This window comes from Cynara cardunculus, assembly GCF_001531365.2.
Source record: "Cynara cardunculus var. scolymus isolate 2C chromosome LG 2, CcrdV1, whole genome shotgun sequence".
Classification (NCBI taxonomy): Eukaryota; Viridiplantae; Streptophyta; class Magnoliopsida; order Asterales; family Asteraceae; genus Cynara; species Cynara cardunculus.
Window position 1 is genome coordinate 66,275,119 of NC_037529.1, and position 14,677 is coordinate 66,289,795.

The 14,677-nt window shown below is 30.5% G+C and overlaps 4 protein-coding genes across 4 annotated transcripts in view; all 4 read left to right on the forward strand.

The window, feature by feature from the left end:
• The window catches only part of LOC112507441 (heavy metal-associated isoprenylated plant protein 47-like), a 13,192-nt gene extending 10,521 nt beyond the window's left edge, over positions 1–2,671 (forward strand). The window contains exon 4 of the mRNA XM_025112034.1: positions 2,397–2,671. The gene's annotated coding sequence lies outside the window, so the exon portion shown is untranslated. The remainder of the gene's footprint in view (positions 1–2,396) is intronic.
• The window catches only part of LOC112507443 (heavy metal-associated isoprenylated plant protein 47-like), a 20,464-nt gene that overhangs the window by 4,937 nt on the left and 850 nt on the right, over positions 1–14,677 (forward strand). The gene's annotated exons all lie outside the window — the stretch shown is intronic.
• Positions 1,564–2,629, forward strand: LOC112507445 (heavy metal-associated isoprenylated plant protein 47-like). The gene is made up of 3 exons (XM_025112038.1): positions 1,564–1,657; positions 1,748–1,826; positions 2,139–2,629. Exons 1-3 carry the CDS (start codon positions 1,649–1,651, stop codon positions 2,381–2,383), a joined length of 333 nt encoding a protein of 110 aa, XP_024967806.1. The 5' UTR covers positions 1,564–1,648; the 3' UTR covers positions 2,384–2,629.
• On the forward strand, positions 9,880–10,989 carry LOC112507446 (heavy metal-associated isoprenylated plant protein 47-like). Its single transcript, XM_025112039.1, has 3 exons — positions 9,880–9,974; positions 10,065–10,143; positions 10,456–10,989. Exons 1-3 carry the CDS (start codon positions 9,966–9,968, stop codon positions 10,698–10,700), a joined length of 333 nt encoding a protein of 110 aa, XP_024967807.1. The 5' UTR covers positions 9,880–9,965; the 3' UTR covers positions 10,701–10,989.

Genomic DNA, 14,677 nt, shown 5'->3' on the forward strand with positions numbered 1-14,677 from the left:
GCTTATGTTCAAGTTCGAGCTTGATTCGAGTTCTAGTTCGAGCTTGATTCGAGCTCGAGTTCGAGCTTGATTCGAGCTCGAGTTCGAGTTCGAGCTTGAATCGAGTTCGAGTTGAGCTTCGATTTTGACTACTCGCGAGTTTTCGAGTCGAGTTCGAGCTTCGAGATTAGGTTTCGAGTTCGAGTCGAGTATAATGAGACTCGAGCTTGACTCACATCATTTACACCCCTACTGGGAACCTTCCTTTCCCTTCCATGGCGTTGACCACGTCGTCGTCTTCATCAGCTGCCCTCTTAACTAAAACTCAGTATTGTACGTGAAAGGTAAAAAAAAATTAGGTTCGTAAAAAGGCAATCGTTTTATTTTAGAAGATGTAACCGTTTCATATGGTATCACCGTATTAAAAAATGATTGGGTCCGTCCTTGGCTTACGTTTAATCTTCTTCACATGTATTAATTTGTTTAAGTTTTGGACATAATGATAAAAATAGACAAACAAAGATATATGAAATCTTTTGTTTTCATGTCCTTATTAAGGGGTGTAAACGAGTCGAGCTTTTAACGAGCTATTCGAGCTCCTCTATCTAGAGCTTGAGCTTACTAATTATTGCGCTCGTGTTAATCTCGAACACAAAAAAAAGCCCTTTAGCTTAACGAGTCGAACTCCATAACACTAAAGTTCAACTACTCCACTCGTTCAACTACGAGCCGAGCCATTCGAACATACATTTTTTCAAGCCAAATATATTTATGTGTTTACAAATTACATATTGTATAAAAACTATTGAGCTTGATTGATAAAGGAGTTAATAGATCTCAAACTCAAGCTCATAAAATGAGCATCAAGCTCGAACTCAAACATTGAAAAAAATATTCGAGCCCGACCCCAAGTTTGGAAAAGTTAATGGAACTCGGGACTGATATTATTTTTACAAGCCGAGTTAAAATATTTTGTTATTCGACTCGATTTGGCTTGTTTACATCTCTAGTCCTCACGAGAATCTTTTTTTTGATTAACCTGGATATCCAACCAGCTATGCGAGCCGACTAATCTCAGGGCGGTTACCTGTTTTGCAGAGAGCCTGGAGTCACCGCATTTGAACCTCCATGGTTACAAAGAGATTTTTATTCCTCCTTGAATTTGAACCTAAGACCTCCAGATACTTTATTCTCAGCGGAAAGCAACCCTACTGTTCAATTAATTTACTTAACATTAAATAGACGTTGATATTATATATTTTTTTACTTATATGTATCAAAGGAAAAAAATTGTGACAATCAGACATTATATTGTCTAAAAAATCCATATACATTATATGCGTAGTATCATGGTCGATTAATTTGATATAATTAGAATTTAATTTTCTTTATAAATATTTATTATTTAGAAAAAAGAAAACATATAATTAACTTCAATATTTAATTATTTAGTCGTTACTTAAGGTACTACTGGGAAGCTTCCTTCCCACGGCGTTGACGTAGTCTTCGTCGTCATCAACCTTCCCTCTCAACTCCGTGGGGTCTATAAAATCTTTGCAATTCCTTTCTCACTCTTCAGACTACCATTTTCGAATCCTCTCATTCTCCGGTTTCTAGAGACTCTCAGGCGATCCAAAACACATACAATCAGATCATCAAATTCACAGAAATGGCGAAGGTATAGATCTATTTAGTAATTCAAATTCACTCTGTTTTGCATTTATTTGAATCGGTTAATCTCACTCTGTATGATTGATTCTATTTGCAGCAAAAGATTGTGGTGAAGGTGACCATGAACAGCGAGAAGAAAAGTCGCAAGGCTCTGAAAATCGCCGYWRGYCTATGCGGTAAGATCAGTTTCCGTAATTTGTCTCGGTTGAATTGCTTTTTCTACTTCATTTCACATTTTCGAGTTYAAATTTGAAACGAATTGAACATCGAAGGAAGGATACAGATTCCAATTCCAGAGGAAATTGTTGACGAAATTAACTTTCGTAACTTCGATGTTGATTTGGATTGAGGATAAAGAACATTCGTGTATTTTTCTTTTAATAATCGGTTGGATCTGGATTTATTTTTCAAAATAAATCTAAACTGGAATACTGATTTCTAATTGATTGAATTATTTTACAAATCRTWGTCTGAAATTTGATAAACAGGTGTTGAATCGGCATCRTTTGTGGGATCAGATAAAGACCAGATCGCGGTGACTGGTGAAGGAATCGACTCGGTGGAATTGACGACTWTSCTAAGGAAAGGCGTAGGATACACASAGCTAGTGAGTGTTGGTCCGGTGGAGGAGAAGAAACCCGAGGCCAAAGAAACGAAGGCAACTGTGGAAGTTCATCCCTACCAGTACTACTATGATTACTATGTCCCTTCCTACTATGTCTATGGGATGTGAGAACTCAAACAAAATCAAAGAAATCCGATTCCAGTTGCTGCTGCTGCTGCATTTCATCCCCTTTCTCCAGTTCAATTCTTATATTCGAGAATTCTGAACAGAGGCATCATCTCCGGAGATGGTAAAAGTAATGTTAAAGATTTTGATAGTCTGTGAATATTCCCATTACTGTATCAATTTCCTATCTCAACTCAATTCTGTTGTCAACAAATTCCTAAATAAAATAGTGATTGTAGGTGACGTTCATTTAAAGAGAAATGAAATAGTTTGTAGGAACACTTCATTGTCAATGATGATTAATATGGTGTGTGTAATTATATAATTTATAGAGTAAAGTTCGGTTTTGCTTCATGTGCTTTTTTATTATTTTGGTTTTGGTATTTCAAATTCCGTTGCTATATATAGCCATTTGCATTTTAATTATTTTTGGTCTCTCTCGTTAACGGTTGTTAGCTTCCGTCCACTATACAAATGGTTATTCTAGTCTTTTTTATATTTTTCTATATGTGTGTGTACATATATCATTCAAAGATTATAAGTTATCGGTTGAGTTGACGTATTGCATGCATTGAGTTAGGTTGGGATATGTGTCACCTAATTGCATTACTATTAAGTGATGGTTTCTCGTGTTAACAGCTAGGCTTAATTGGATTATTGACAGGTTGGATTGAATGGTTTTATCGGATTTTTGTACAACCTTAATCTTTGAAACTTTACCCGAAGTTTGAAATTTCCCAACTACTTATCTGCCCGAAGAAACTCGTCACTTGGACTCCACGATCTCTATAGAACCAACCAAATCCTATTCACATCTCATGTCAAGAGATAAGCTTTTTGTTGTTCGTGTTGTTAGACAATATTCTTAAAGAAGGCTTTTTTATTTTAGGGTTTTATAAAGAGTCAGGCCGTGATTTTTTTTACAGAAGATGACGTCATTGGACAATTAGAACGAAGGCTATAAATTTTTTTCTAATTATTGCCTAGATCGTATTTTTTTAAATCATACATTAAAGAATTTTATAGTTCTTGAAGGGTATGTGAAAATTTTAAAATAGTAGGGGGGGGGGGGGCAATTTTATAAATTTTTTAGCCGTGGATTACAAGTCTGGAACCTTCCGGCGTCGATGATGACATGAACCAAATCCTATTTTCTTATTTATACTATCTTATAAAGTAAATTTAACTTTTCCCTCTTTTTTTTTATATTATTCCTTTACCTATTTATATAAAAGATCGTATGGTAGGCCACAAATTGGAAGATACAAAATCAATATCACTAAAAGAAAATGGGTATAAAAACTTATTAGATACCATTGTGGAATCATATTGAATATTTGACGATATATTCCGTACCTTGCGAAAAAACCGATCCCTTTCACGCTCATGTCACGTCGAGGTACTGCGATCTGTACAAGAGACAGTTGCTTCTTAATCGTAAAATACTTGCACAAATAGCTATATCAAATAGGAATGTATTGTTGAATAGAGCACCTACTCTGCATAGATTAGGCATACAGACAAAGAATACAAAAAATTGACAAATTGACTTAAATGACCAAGATACCATTTATATCACTTTTTCACCCCTCCTCTTCTCACATATACTCACCCTCTCACATACACTCACTCTCTCACAACCCGGTTTTTTTAAAATTATAATTTTAAATTTACACTTTATACTCCAATAATTAGTTAATTAATTTACTTTACGTTCTTTACTTTTAAATGTTTCATTTTAAACCTTTATCAAATTAATATACATAATCATATATCAATTAAAACATGTTTAGAAAAAACACATTTTTATTTTAACAAGTTACACCATTATAATCGTCTCGTTAATACTTTCGAAATGAGTCCAATATTGAATAGTTTTTGACTTAATTATATTATTATATGTTATATATATTGTGAAAAAATATTTTTAATATTTACGATTTATACTTTTATAGTTATTTATTTATATATATACTATATATTTTGGGTTAGACTGTCCAAATTGCATTGTATATTATGTTCTTGGGTTTTTTTTGAAATATATATATATATATATACATGTATTAATTTAACTTTAATCTGAGTTTCTGGACAAGAAAAAGGGTAAGCAGTTGAAATTTCATTCTAAAACTCATCTTTTTTGATCTTTTTGATGACTTATGATCTGTCAAATTTGTAGTTTTCTTTATTGGTTTTGAGTGTTTATCTTAAAACTCAAGTTTCTTGGTTCTTTGCTCTTGGTGTAAATTGAACAAATTTGTGGAGTCATTTAAATATGTTGGATTTTAAATATACTGGATTTTAAACTGTCATACAATTTTTTTATCGATAGTCTGTAATTGGAACCCTAACTCTTATTTATTCAAATTGTATTAATATCTAAAGACCAAGTGTAACATATATCATCGTTAAATCTTATCTTATAAAACCAGTAGAACTTCAAAATCGTTAAAATTCATGGTTTCCACCGCATTGCGCGGGTACACAACTAGTTATATTTGAAAATGAAAATTATTTAGAAAACAATAAAATTTAAATTATAGAAAATTCGTAAGCAATGATTAAACTTTCAAACTCAGTTTTTTTCTTCTCTTCTTGCATTTTTAAAGAAAAAAGTATGTTGGTTTTTATCATAATTAAATAAAAAATACGTTAAAAATTAGACACTGTACAAACCAATGTTTTATTGTTTCGTAGGTGAAACAATATATTTGATTAGGGGAGAACAACGGACGGGTCGGGTCGAAGCCCAAACTAACAAACCTGATCGGTATCAGGTGAAAAAGAATGGAACCCAAACCCTAATATTTGCCGCCAAAACCGGCGAGTTTCAAGTCTAGTAGGGTTTCGGATTTATTCGGATTGGACGCAGGGTCGACCTTTTTTTCTTCCCAATTTCATGTATATTTCCACTCCAGTCCAGATTTCAGTTTCTAGATTTTCTAGTTCATGGTAGTCGGCTCGCCCCCGTCGTGTTCATTGGTCGTGGTTGCTACTCGTTGGTCACCGTCGAGGCTTGTCGTGGTCGCTAGTCTCTACTAGGTTACAAATGAAATAGGAAAGACAATGGAAGAATACTAAGTTACTAACTAGGTCACATAAGTACTTAAATGAATCTTGTTGTCGAGTGGGTCAGGGTCCGAAACCCTAAACCCAGCCCGATCCTACTAACCCGCGAAATTCAACTGGTATCGGGTTCGGGTGCAGGCTACGGTTTGGTTTTTTTTCCAGGTTGGGTGGGTTTTGCTCACCCTTACAATTTGACAATTAAATTCGTGAAATCAACTAAAACCACTTGAAAGTGTTTGATTTTGAGTCATTCATATTGTTCACATGTTTTATTTTTGTGTGTCAGTATGAGTGTGTGCAGGCTTGTTCCAGATATTTTATAGAACCTGACGCGAGATACAAAAAAGTGCCCTCGATATGTACGAAAAAAAATATTCAATGTGTCGTTTTTATTATCAGAAATAACATTGAATTCAAGAAAAATACTAATAATTCATATAAAACCGTTTTTTCGAGTATTCCTAAACGCATCATCAATCAACATTTATTTTTAAATTAATATTATCTATCATATCATTTACATAACATCGTCAATTCGTTACACTCACTAAGGACAGACCTAAGTGTGTGTGTGTTTCAGATTACGCATTTTTATGTTTTTTCACAATCAAAACATTTTTTCACGTTTTATCTTACATTATTTTATATCGTATATTCATATGTATACATACTGATTTTTACGATTTCTAACTTTTAGATTTTTTTATTTTGAATAAACAAATAAAAGTAGCACAATATGTGTTCTATTTCAAGGGAAAAGTAAAAAAAACACCCCACTAAATTTTCTCATTTTGAATGGTTTAGTCCCTAAACTATATTTTTTGAATTAAAAAGCTGTTAGACTTTCTCATTTTGAATAATTAAGTTCTTGAACTATTTTTTAATGAAAAAATATTAAAATTTCACATTCTGAATGATTAAGACACTTATTTTTTTTTAAAAATAAATAAACTATCGAACTTTACTAGTCGGTTAATATAACTATTTTGGGTTAAAAGGATTTAGGTAACCAACTTTTAAAATGCTATGATTTAATTTTTTTAAAATGTTCAGAGATTTAATCAATCAAAATAGGAAAATTTAATGGTTTTTTCAGTCAAAAAGAAAGAATTTAATAGTTTGTTATTAAAAGAAAATAGTTTAGAGACTTGATCATTTTAGATGATTACTTAGATTTTTTGAACTTTTTCTTTCTTTTAATTATATAAAAAAGGGCAAATTGCATGAAAAAGTAACGTAGTTTAACTTGATTTTTATTTTGGGTAACGTACTTTCAAAACTTCCATTTTGGTACCTAAGATGTAAAGTTTTAAACATTTAAGTATCCGGGTAACCCAGTGAAGACTAAATTTAGACTAAAAAAAGACTAATTTTAGATTTAAAAAAATCCAAGTCACTGACTAGGTCAACAAATAATACCGAGTTGGATACCACATCACTCGCCACATCAATATGATAACCGGTTAATACTTCAACCAGTTACCCGAGTACTTAAATGTTTAAAACTTTACATCTTAGATACCAAAATGGAAGTTTTGAAAGTACGTTACCCAAAATAGGAATCAAGTCAAAATACATTATTTTTTCATGCAATTGACCTTATAAAAAACATATAATATTCACCCAAAACTTGGATATGCATATGATGCATGCATGCTTACCTTTCTATTAACTCCTCATAAACTCACTTTTATATTTAATAATAATAAAAAATGATCGATTACGACAAAACTTAAATACATTATTACAACTTTTTTTGGAGTTGTTTGCATTAAAATAATCAAGTTCACACGGTATTGAGGTGGCCCAACACCTCTTGGGTACAATTCCAACTTTTTATCTCTTATCCATTACTATATATTATAAAGTATTATAACAAAATCTTTTAAAAACTATTTTTTTATATATGAAGTATTATTTATTGATATATATTATTTAAAATCTAAGATTATAAGTAAATAATACATAAGTACTATTTATTAAAACTTAATATATGAATTTTTATAAATAACTACAGATAAACATGATCAGATATTGGACAAACATTTCATTTTAAACATAAAAAATCTAAAAAATAATTAGGATAATCATTGTCTTCTAACCGAATATGTAATTATTATCTTTATAAAAAATTATATTATTAAATCAAAAATAAATTACTTCATTATTAAACTTAAACTAGAAAGGTACTCGCGCAATGCAGCGAGATACATCTTGATTTTAATATTTCATTTTATTCTTTATCTCAATCGATGTTAGAGTATGGTCTTATGTGATTTTGAAAAAAACGATAACGTTTTTATTTTTGAATAAAATATAAATTTGAAGATATCATAAAATTTTGATTAAAATATATCGATATTAGTATCAAATTAACTATTTAAAATTCTTATTTTTTGTGTAATTTTTTAATTTAATTTTTACTATTATAATTCAATTTAGGTTTAATAACGAAGTAATTTATATTTGGTTTAATTTATAATTTTCTTATAAAATTATTTTGTTAGAATTCGATAATTATCTTAATTATATTTTATATTTTTTATATTTAAAATGAGATGTTTATCCTCTAATTGGTTATGTTTATTCGCAATTAGTTACGCGAATTCAAACATGGAGCTTTAATAAGTTATACTTATACATAATTACTTATATTCTTGAATTTTAAGTAATATGCATTAATATACAGTACTTCATACATAAAAAATGGTTTTTAAGAGTTTTTATCAAATGCTTTATAATATAGTATAGATTAAATTATATATATTCTATATTATAAAACATTTGACAAAAACCCTTAAAAAATATTTTTTTTATACATGAAGTATTGTTTATTGATGCATATTACTTAAAATACAATATTACAAGCAAATAATGCATAAATATAATTTATTAAAGCTCCATACTTGAATTCGTGTAACTAACACAGATAAATATGATCAAATACTGGATAAACATGTCATTTTAAACATAAAAAATCTAAAATATAATTATGATAATCATTGTCCTTTAACAGAATATTTAATTATTATGTTTATAAAAAATATATTATTAAATTATATAAAAAAGTTGAATTAAATAAATTACACAACAAAACAAGAACTTTTAAATAGTTAATTTGATACTAACATTGATATGGCTTTTAAAAAAAATTAAAATATCTTCAAATTTATATTTTATTCAAAAATAAAAACATTATCGTTTTTCTCAAAACCACATAAAACCGTATAATAACATCGACAAGAGACAGAATAAAACGAAACATTAAAATCAAGATATATCTCGTTGCATTGTGCGGGTACCTTTCTAGTTAAATAAATATATACAACTTATATTTTTACGGTACAAGGACGCTTGTTCAAGTTATTCAGAAAAAATCAAATATATTTGTTGCATTTTCATTTGAATTATTTTATTCAAACATAAAATAATTCATTAGGGGTGTAAATGAGTCGAACTCTTAACGAGTTATTCGAGCTCGTTAGTCTCGAGTTTGAGCTTAATAAAATTATCGACCTCATATTGATCTCAAACACAAAATAAAGCCCGTTTAGCTTAACGAGTCGACCTCCATAACACCAATGTTTGACTACTTAACTCGTTCGAAACTCGATATATGATTCAAGCCAAGCCATTCTAGCATACACTTTTTCAAGCCAAATATATTTGTATATATTATATGCTCAATATATAAAAACTATTGAGCTTGATTAATAAACGAGTTAATCGATCTCAAATTCGAGCTCATAAAACGAGCACCATGCTCGAACTCGAACCTAAACATTGAAAAATATTAGAGCTCAAACCTGAGTTTGAAAAAGTTAACCGAACTTGGACCTGATATTATTTTTTCAAGCTGAGACTCGGTTTGTTTACTTCCCTAGTCCTTACCATAACTCTTATTCTTAGCGGAAAACAACCCTACTACCCAATTAATTTAACAATCAGTCATTATATTCTCTAAAAATGTCATATACATTATTAGGGTGTTTGAGATTGCTTATAAAAACAACTTATCGACTTATTCTGTTGTAACACCGGTAATAAGTACTTTTGAGTAAACAACTTATACTGGTGCCAAACCGGTAATAAGAAGTTTTTAAAGAAGTTAAACATTTCTGACTTATGATAAGTTGATAAGTGTTTTTGTAGAAAAGTATAAGTTGTTCCAAATAAACAATTCGAAACACGTATCATGGTCATTAATTTTATATAATTAGAATTTAATTTTCTATATAAATATTTATAATTTAGAAAAAAGAAAACATATAATTAACTTCAATATTTAATTATTTAGTCGTTACTTAAGGTACTACTGGGAAGCTTCCTTCCCACGGCGTTGACGTAGTCGTCGTCTTCTTCATCAACTGCCCTCTCAACTCCGTGGGGTCTATAAAATCTTTGCAATTCCATTCTCACTCTTCAGACTACCATTTTCAAATCCTCTCATTCTCCGGTTTCTAGACACTCTCAGACGATCCAAAACACATACAATCAGATCATCAAATTCACAGAAATGGCGAAGGTATAGATCTGTTTAGTAATTCAAAATGACTCTGTTTTGCATTTTTTTGAATCGGTTAATCTCACTCTGTATGATTGATTCTATTTGCAGCAAAAGATTGTGGTGAAGGTGACCATGAACAGCGAGAAGAAAAGTCGCAAGGCTCTGAAAATCGCCGTAGGCCTATGCGGTAAGATCAGTTTCCGTAATTTGTCTCGGTTGAATTGCTTTTTCTACTTCATTTCACATTTTCGAGTTYAAATTTGAAACGAATTGAACATCGAAGGAAGGATACAGATTCCAATTCCAGAGGAAATTGTTGACGAAATTAACTTTCGTAACTTCGATGTTGATTTGGATTGAGGATAAAGAACATTCGTGTATTTTTCTTTTAATAATCGGTTGGATCTGGATTTATTTTTCAAAATAAATCTAAACTGGAATACTGATTTCTAATTGATTGAATTATTTTACAAATCATAGTCTGAAATTTGATAAACAGGTGTTGAATCGGCATCGTTTGTGGGATCAGATAAAGACCAGATCGCGGTGACTGGTGAAGGAATCGACTCGGTGGAATTGACGACTTTGCTAAGGAAAGGCGTAGGATACACACAGCTAGTGAGTGTTGGTCCGGTGGAGGAGAAGAAACCCGAGGCCAAAGAAACGAAGGCAACTGTGGAAGTTCATCCTTACCAGTACTACTATAATTACTATGTCCCTCCCTACTATGTATATGGGATGTGAGAACTCCAACAAAATCAAAGAAATCCGATTCCAGTTGCTGCAATTCATCCCCTTTCTCCAGTTCTCTTCTTATATTCGGGAATTCCGAACAGAGGCTTCATCTCCAGAGATGGAATGTGTGAAGATAGTAAAAGTAATCTTAAAGATTTTGATACTTTGTGAATATTTCCATTACTGTATCAATTTCCTATCTCGACTCTGTTCTGTCGTCAACAAATTCCCAAATAAAACAGTGATTGTAAGAGAATACATATAAAGAGAAATGAAATGGTGGTGCCCATTGCTTTTATTAAATTTTTAAGACTTTTTGCAATAGCTTTTTGCAATTTACAGATTTCGTCATAAATGACGCATCTGCATGTATTTGAGAGACCTCTACCTTTACCTCTCAATAGGTTATATTTAACTTACGGGATCTTTACCAACTCTCATCCGGATAACGGTTTATCAGAAAAATCAAAACTATCAATTACTTAACGGGTAAGATTTTAGACAATCAAAACGGTATCGTATGCAACAACTATCCTGGTAAGTGCTAACCGTGGTAAGAGTCGTCGCCATCACTTACCAGGTAAGACTCTCAGTCTTTACCTTCACTCTTAACGGGTAAGATTCTTTGTTCTTGGCATATTGATTCGGTAAGGTAATATGGCTTGGTAAACGCTTACCTAGATAAGCATTTAGTAAACGACACTTTTTTTGGTTTGATTTAGTTTAAAAAAAATAAAAAATAAAAAAGTGATCGCATGTTTGATTAATTTGACGTGAGGGTTGTTTATTTTATACAATGAACAAAGACCCGATGGGTTTGTGGGAAGTAAAAGAAAGAGTGTTTGATAATTTCTGTAATTAATTTGTTTGAGGTAGTTTAATGGGAAACAACCGAAGGCTTTTGGCTTATTCTCAAGGGCGAACTCTATCTATTGGATACAGTGGAACGGGCTACTGTTTCGTTCTTCCATCATAGTGTAAGAAACCTATAGGGTCATGAAAAATGTCATTGTATCAATTTGTTGTGTGCCACTATTTATATTTTGAAACTATAATGAGGATTTAAGTTTTCTTTGGTAAAGTTGGTTTGTAAAATTATTTTTCTACCTTAGACTTGAGTTTGAATTCTGTTAATATCATTTTCTTGGTTTTTAACTTTTAATTTCAAATTTATAATGTTTTTGAAAAAATCTATAATAAAAAAATGTTTTTAAGGTACTAAAAATGTTTTTTTCCCCGACAGAATTATATTTGTCTCCTTCCTTGAAGTTAAGTAAACAATTCAAAGTCTTTCTTTTTGAAAAGGATTAATAGATATTCCGTACACCATCATTGAAAGTTATTCCAAGTATAGAAATGATATGCTCTAATACAATATAAATAAATGGAATATTTCTTCATAATCTTATCGAGTAAGAGCGATAAAAAAAAATGAATAATTTTATCGAGTAAGTGAAGATGACGAATCTTACACAGGCAAGTGCTTACCCGGTAAACTGTTGCATTTGATAGGTTTTGATGTACTAAAATCTTATGCATCAAAATAAATTATAGTATTGAATTTTATAGGTAACCACTTACCAGGTAATTATTTGAGTAAAGAGCCCCTTATTTAACTTGCATTACATCATTTGCTATCATATTAAATACATAATCGTATATTAACTAAAAAAGTTAAAAATAAAAATACGTTGTTATTTTAATATAAATTACATTATTATAATCATCTCATCGATACTTTCAAAATGAGTTCATTATTGAATATATTTTTTTGGATTAATCATATCATTACACTTTATACTCTTATAGTTATTTATTTAATTTATGTTATATTTCCATATTTTTTTTTCATTTTTTATTTTACACACTTATCTTATTAACATATTTAATCATATGTTAACTAAACGACGTTTAAAAAATAGAAACTAAAAAAGTTAGAGGTATAATAGAGAAATATGAAAATAGAAATTACAAGGGTTAAAAATGAAATCATTTATAAAACATTTAAAAAAAACTCGTAATTTTTTTATATGCATAAAGTATTGTTTATTAATATATATTATTTAAAATTCAAAATTGAAAGTAATTTTACTTAAATACAACTTATTAAAAAAATGGGGATAGGATTTCTTTTTCATATGATCACATCATTAGATGATAAGAATAAAAAGCAAATTAAAATGATGGTGTTTTGACCGTTATATACTAATCAACGTATTATTATTATTATTAAAAAGATCGAATTAATTGAAGTTGTTTGCATTAATAAGATAAAGTTTACACAGTATGACGCGGCGGCTGAATTGTTGGGATCTAAACAACCAATTAATTAATTAATTAATTAGTGATAATAAGGTTTAATTAAGAAACCATAAAACTAAATATGGGGTCATATTTATGACGTAATTAATGCTGGGAACCTTCCTTTCCTTTCCATGGCGTTGACGACGTCGTCGTCTTCATCAGCTGCCCTCTTAACTTAAAACTCAGTATTGTTCGTGAAATGTAAAAAAAATAAGGTTCGTGAAAACGCAATCGTTTTATTCTAGAAGTTGCAACCGTTTTATATGGTGTCATCGTTTCCAAAATTCTTGGATCCGTCCCAGGCTTACGTTTAATCTTCTTCACATGTATTAATTTGTTTAAGTTTTGGACATAATGATAAAAATAGACAAATAAAGATATATGAAATCTTTTGTTTTCAAGTCCTTATTAGGGGGTATAAACGAGTCGAGCTTTTAACGAGCTATTTGAGCTCGTCTATCTAGACCTTGAGCTTAATAATTATTGAGCTTGTGTTAATCTCAAACACAAAATAAAGCCCGTTTAGCTTAACGAGTCAAACTCCATAACACTAAAGTTCAACTACTCCACTCGTTCGAAAACTCGATTAAACTTTACGAGCCGAGCCGAGCCGAGCCGAGCCATTCGAACATACACTTTTTTCAAGCCAAATATATTTATATGTTTACAAATTACATATTGTATAAAAACTATTGAGCTTGATTAATAAAGGAGTTAATAGATCTCAAACTCAAGCTCATAAAATGAGCATCAAGCTCGAACTCAAACATTGAAAAAAATATTTGAGCTCGAGCCCAAGTTTGGAAAAGTTAATGGAACTCGGGCCTGATATTATTTTTTCAAGCCGAGTTTAAATATTTTGTTACTCGACTTGATTCGGCTTGTTTACATCTCTTGTCCTCACGAAAATCTTTATTCTCAACGGAAAGCAACCCTACTGTCCAATTAATTTACTTAACATTAAATAGACGTTGATATGATATTTTTTTTACTTATATGCATCAAAGGAAAAAAATTGTAACAATAAGACATTATCTATACTATATTATAAAATATTTAACAAAAATTTTTAAAAACAATTTTTTATGTATGAATTACTATATATTGATGCATATTACTTAAACTTCAAGATTACAAATAAATTATACATAAATATTCTCTAAAAAAATCCATATACATTATATTCGTATTAACATGGTCGATTAATTTGATATAATTAGAATTTAATTTTCTATATATATAAATATTTATTATTTAGAAAAAAGAAAACATATAATTAACTTCAATATTTAATTATTTAGTCATAAGGTACTAGTGGGAAGCTTCCCCTTCCTTCCCACGGGGTTGACGTAGTCGTCGTCTTCTTCATCTACTGCCCTCTCAACTTCATGGGGTCTATAAAATCTTTGCAATCCCATTCTCACTCTTCAAACTACCATTTTCAAATCCTCTCGTTCTCCAGTTTCTAGAGACTCTCAGGCAACCCAAAACACTTACAATCAGATCATCAAATTCACAGAAATGGCGTAGGTATAGATCTGTTTAGTAATTCAAATTCACTCTGTTTTCCATTTATTTGAATCGGTTAATCTCACTTTGTATGATTGATTCTAATTGCAGCAAAAGATTGTGGTGAAGGTGACCATGAACAGCGAGAAGAAAAGTCGCAAGGCTCTGAAAAT

Coding starts and splice junctions, on each gene's coding strand:
- LOC112507446 (XM_025112039.1), top strand. Junction 10,144..10,455: donor AATCGCCGTAGGCCTATGCG/GTAAGATCAGTT, acceptor TTTGATAAACAG/GTGTTGAATCGGCATCGTTT.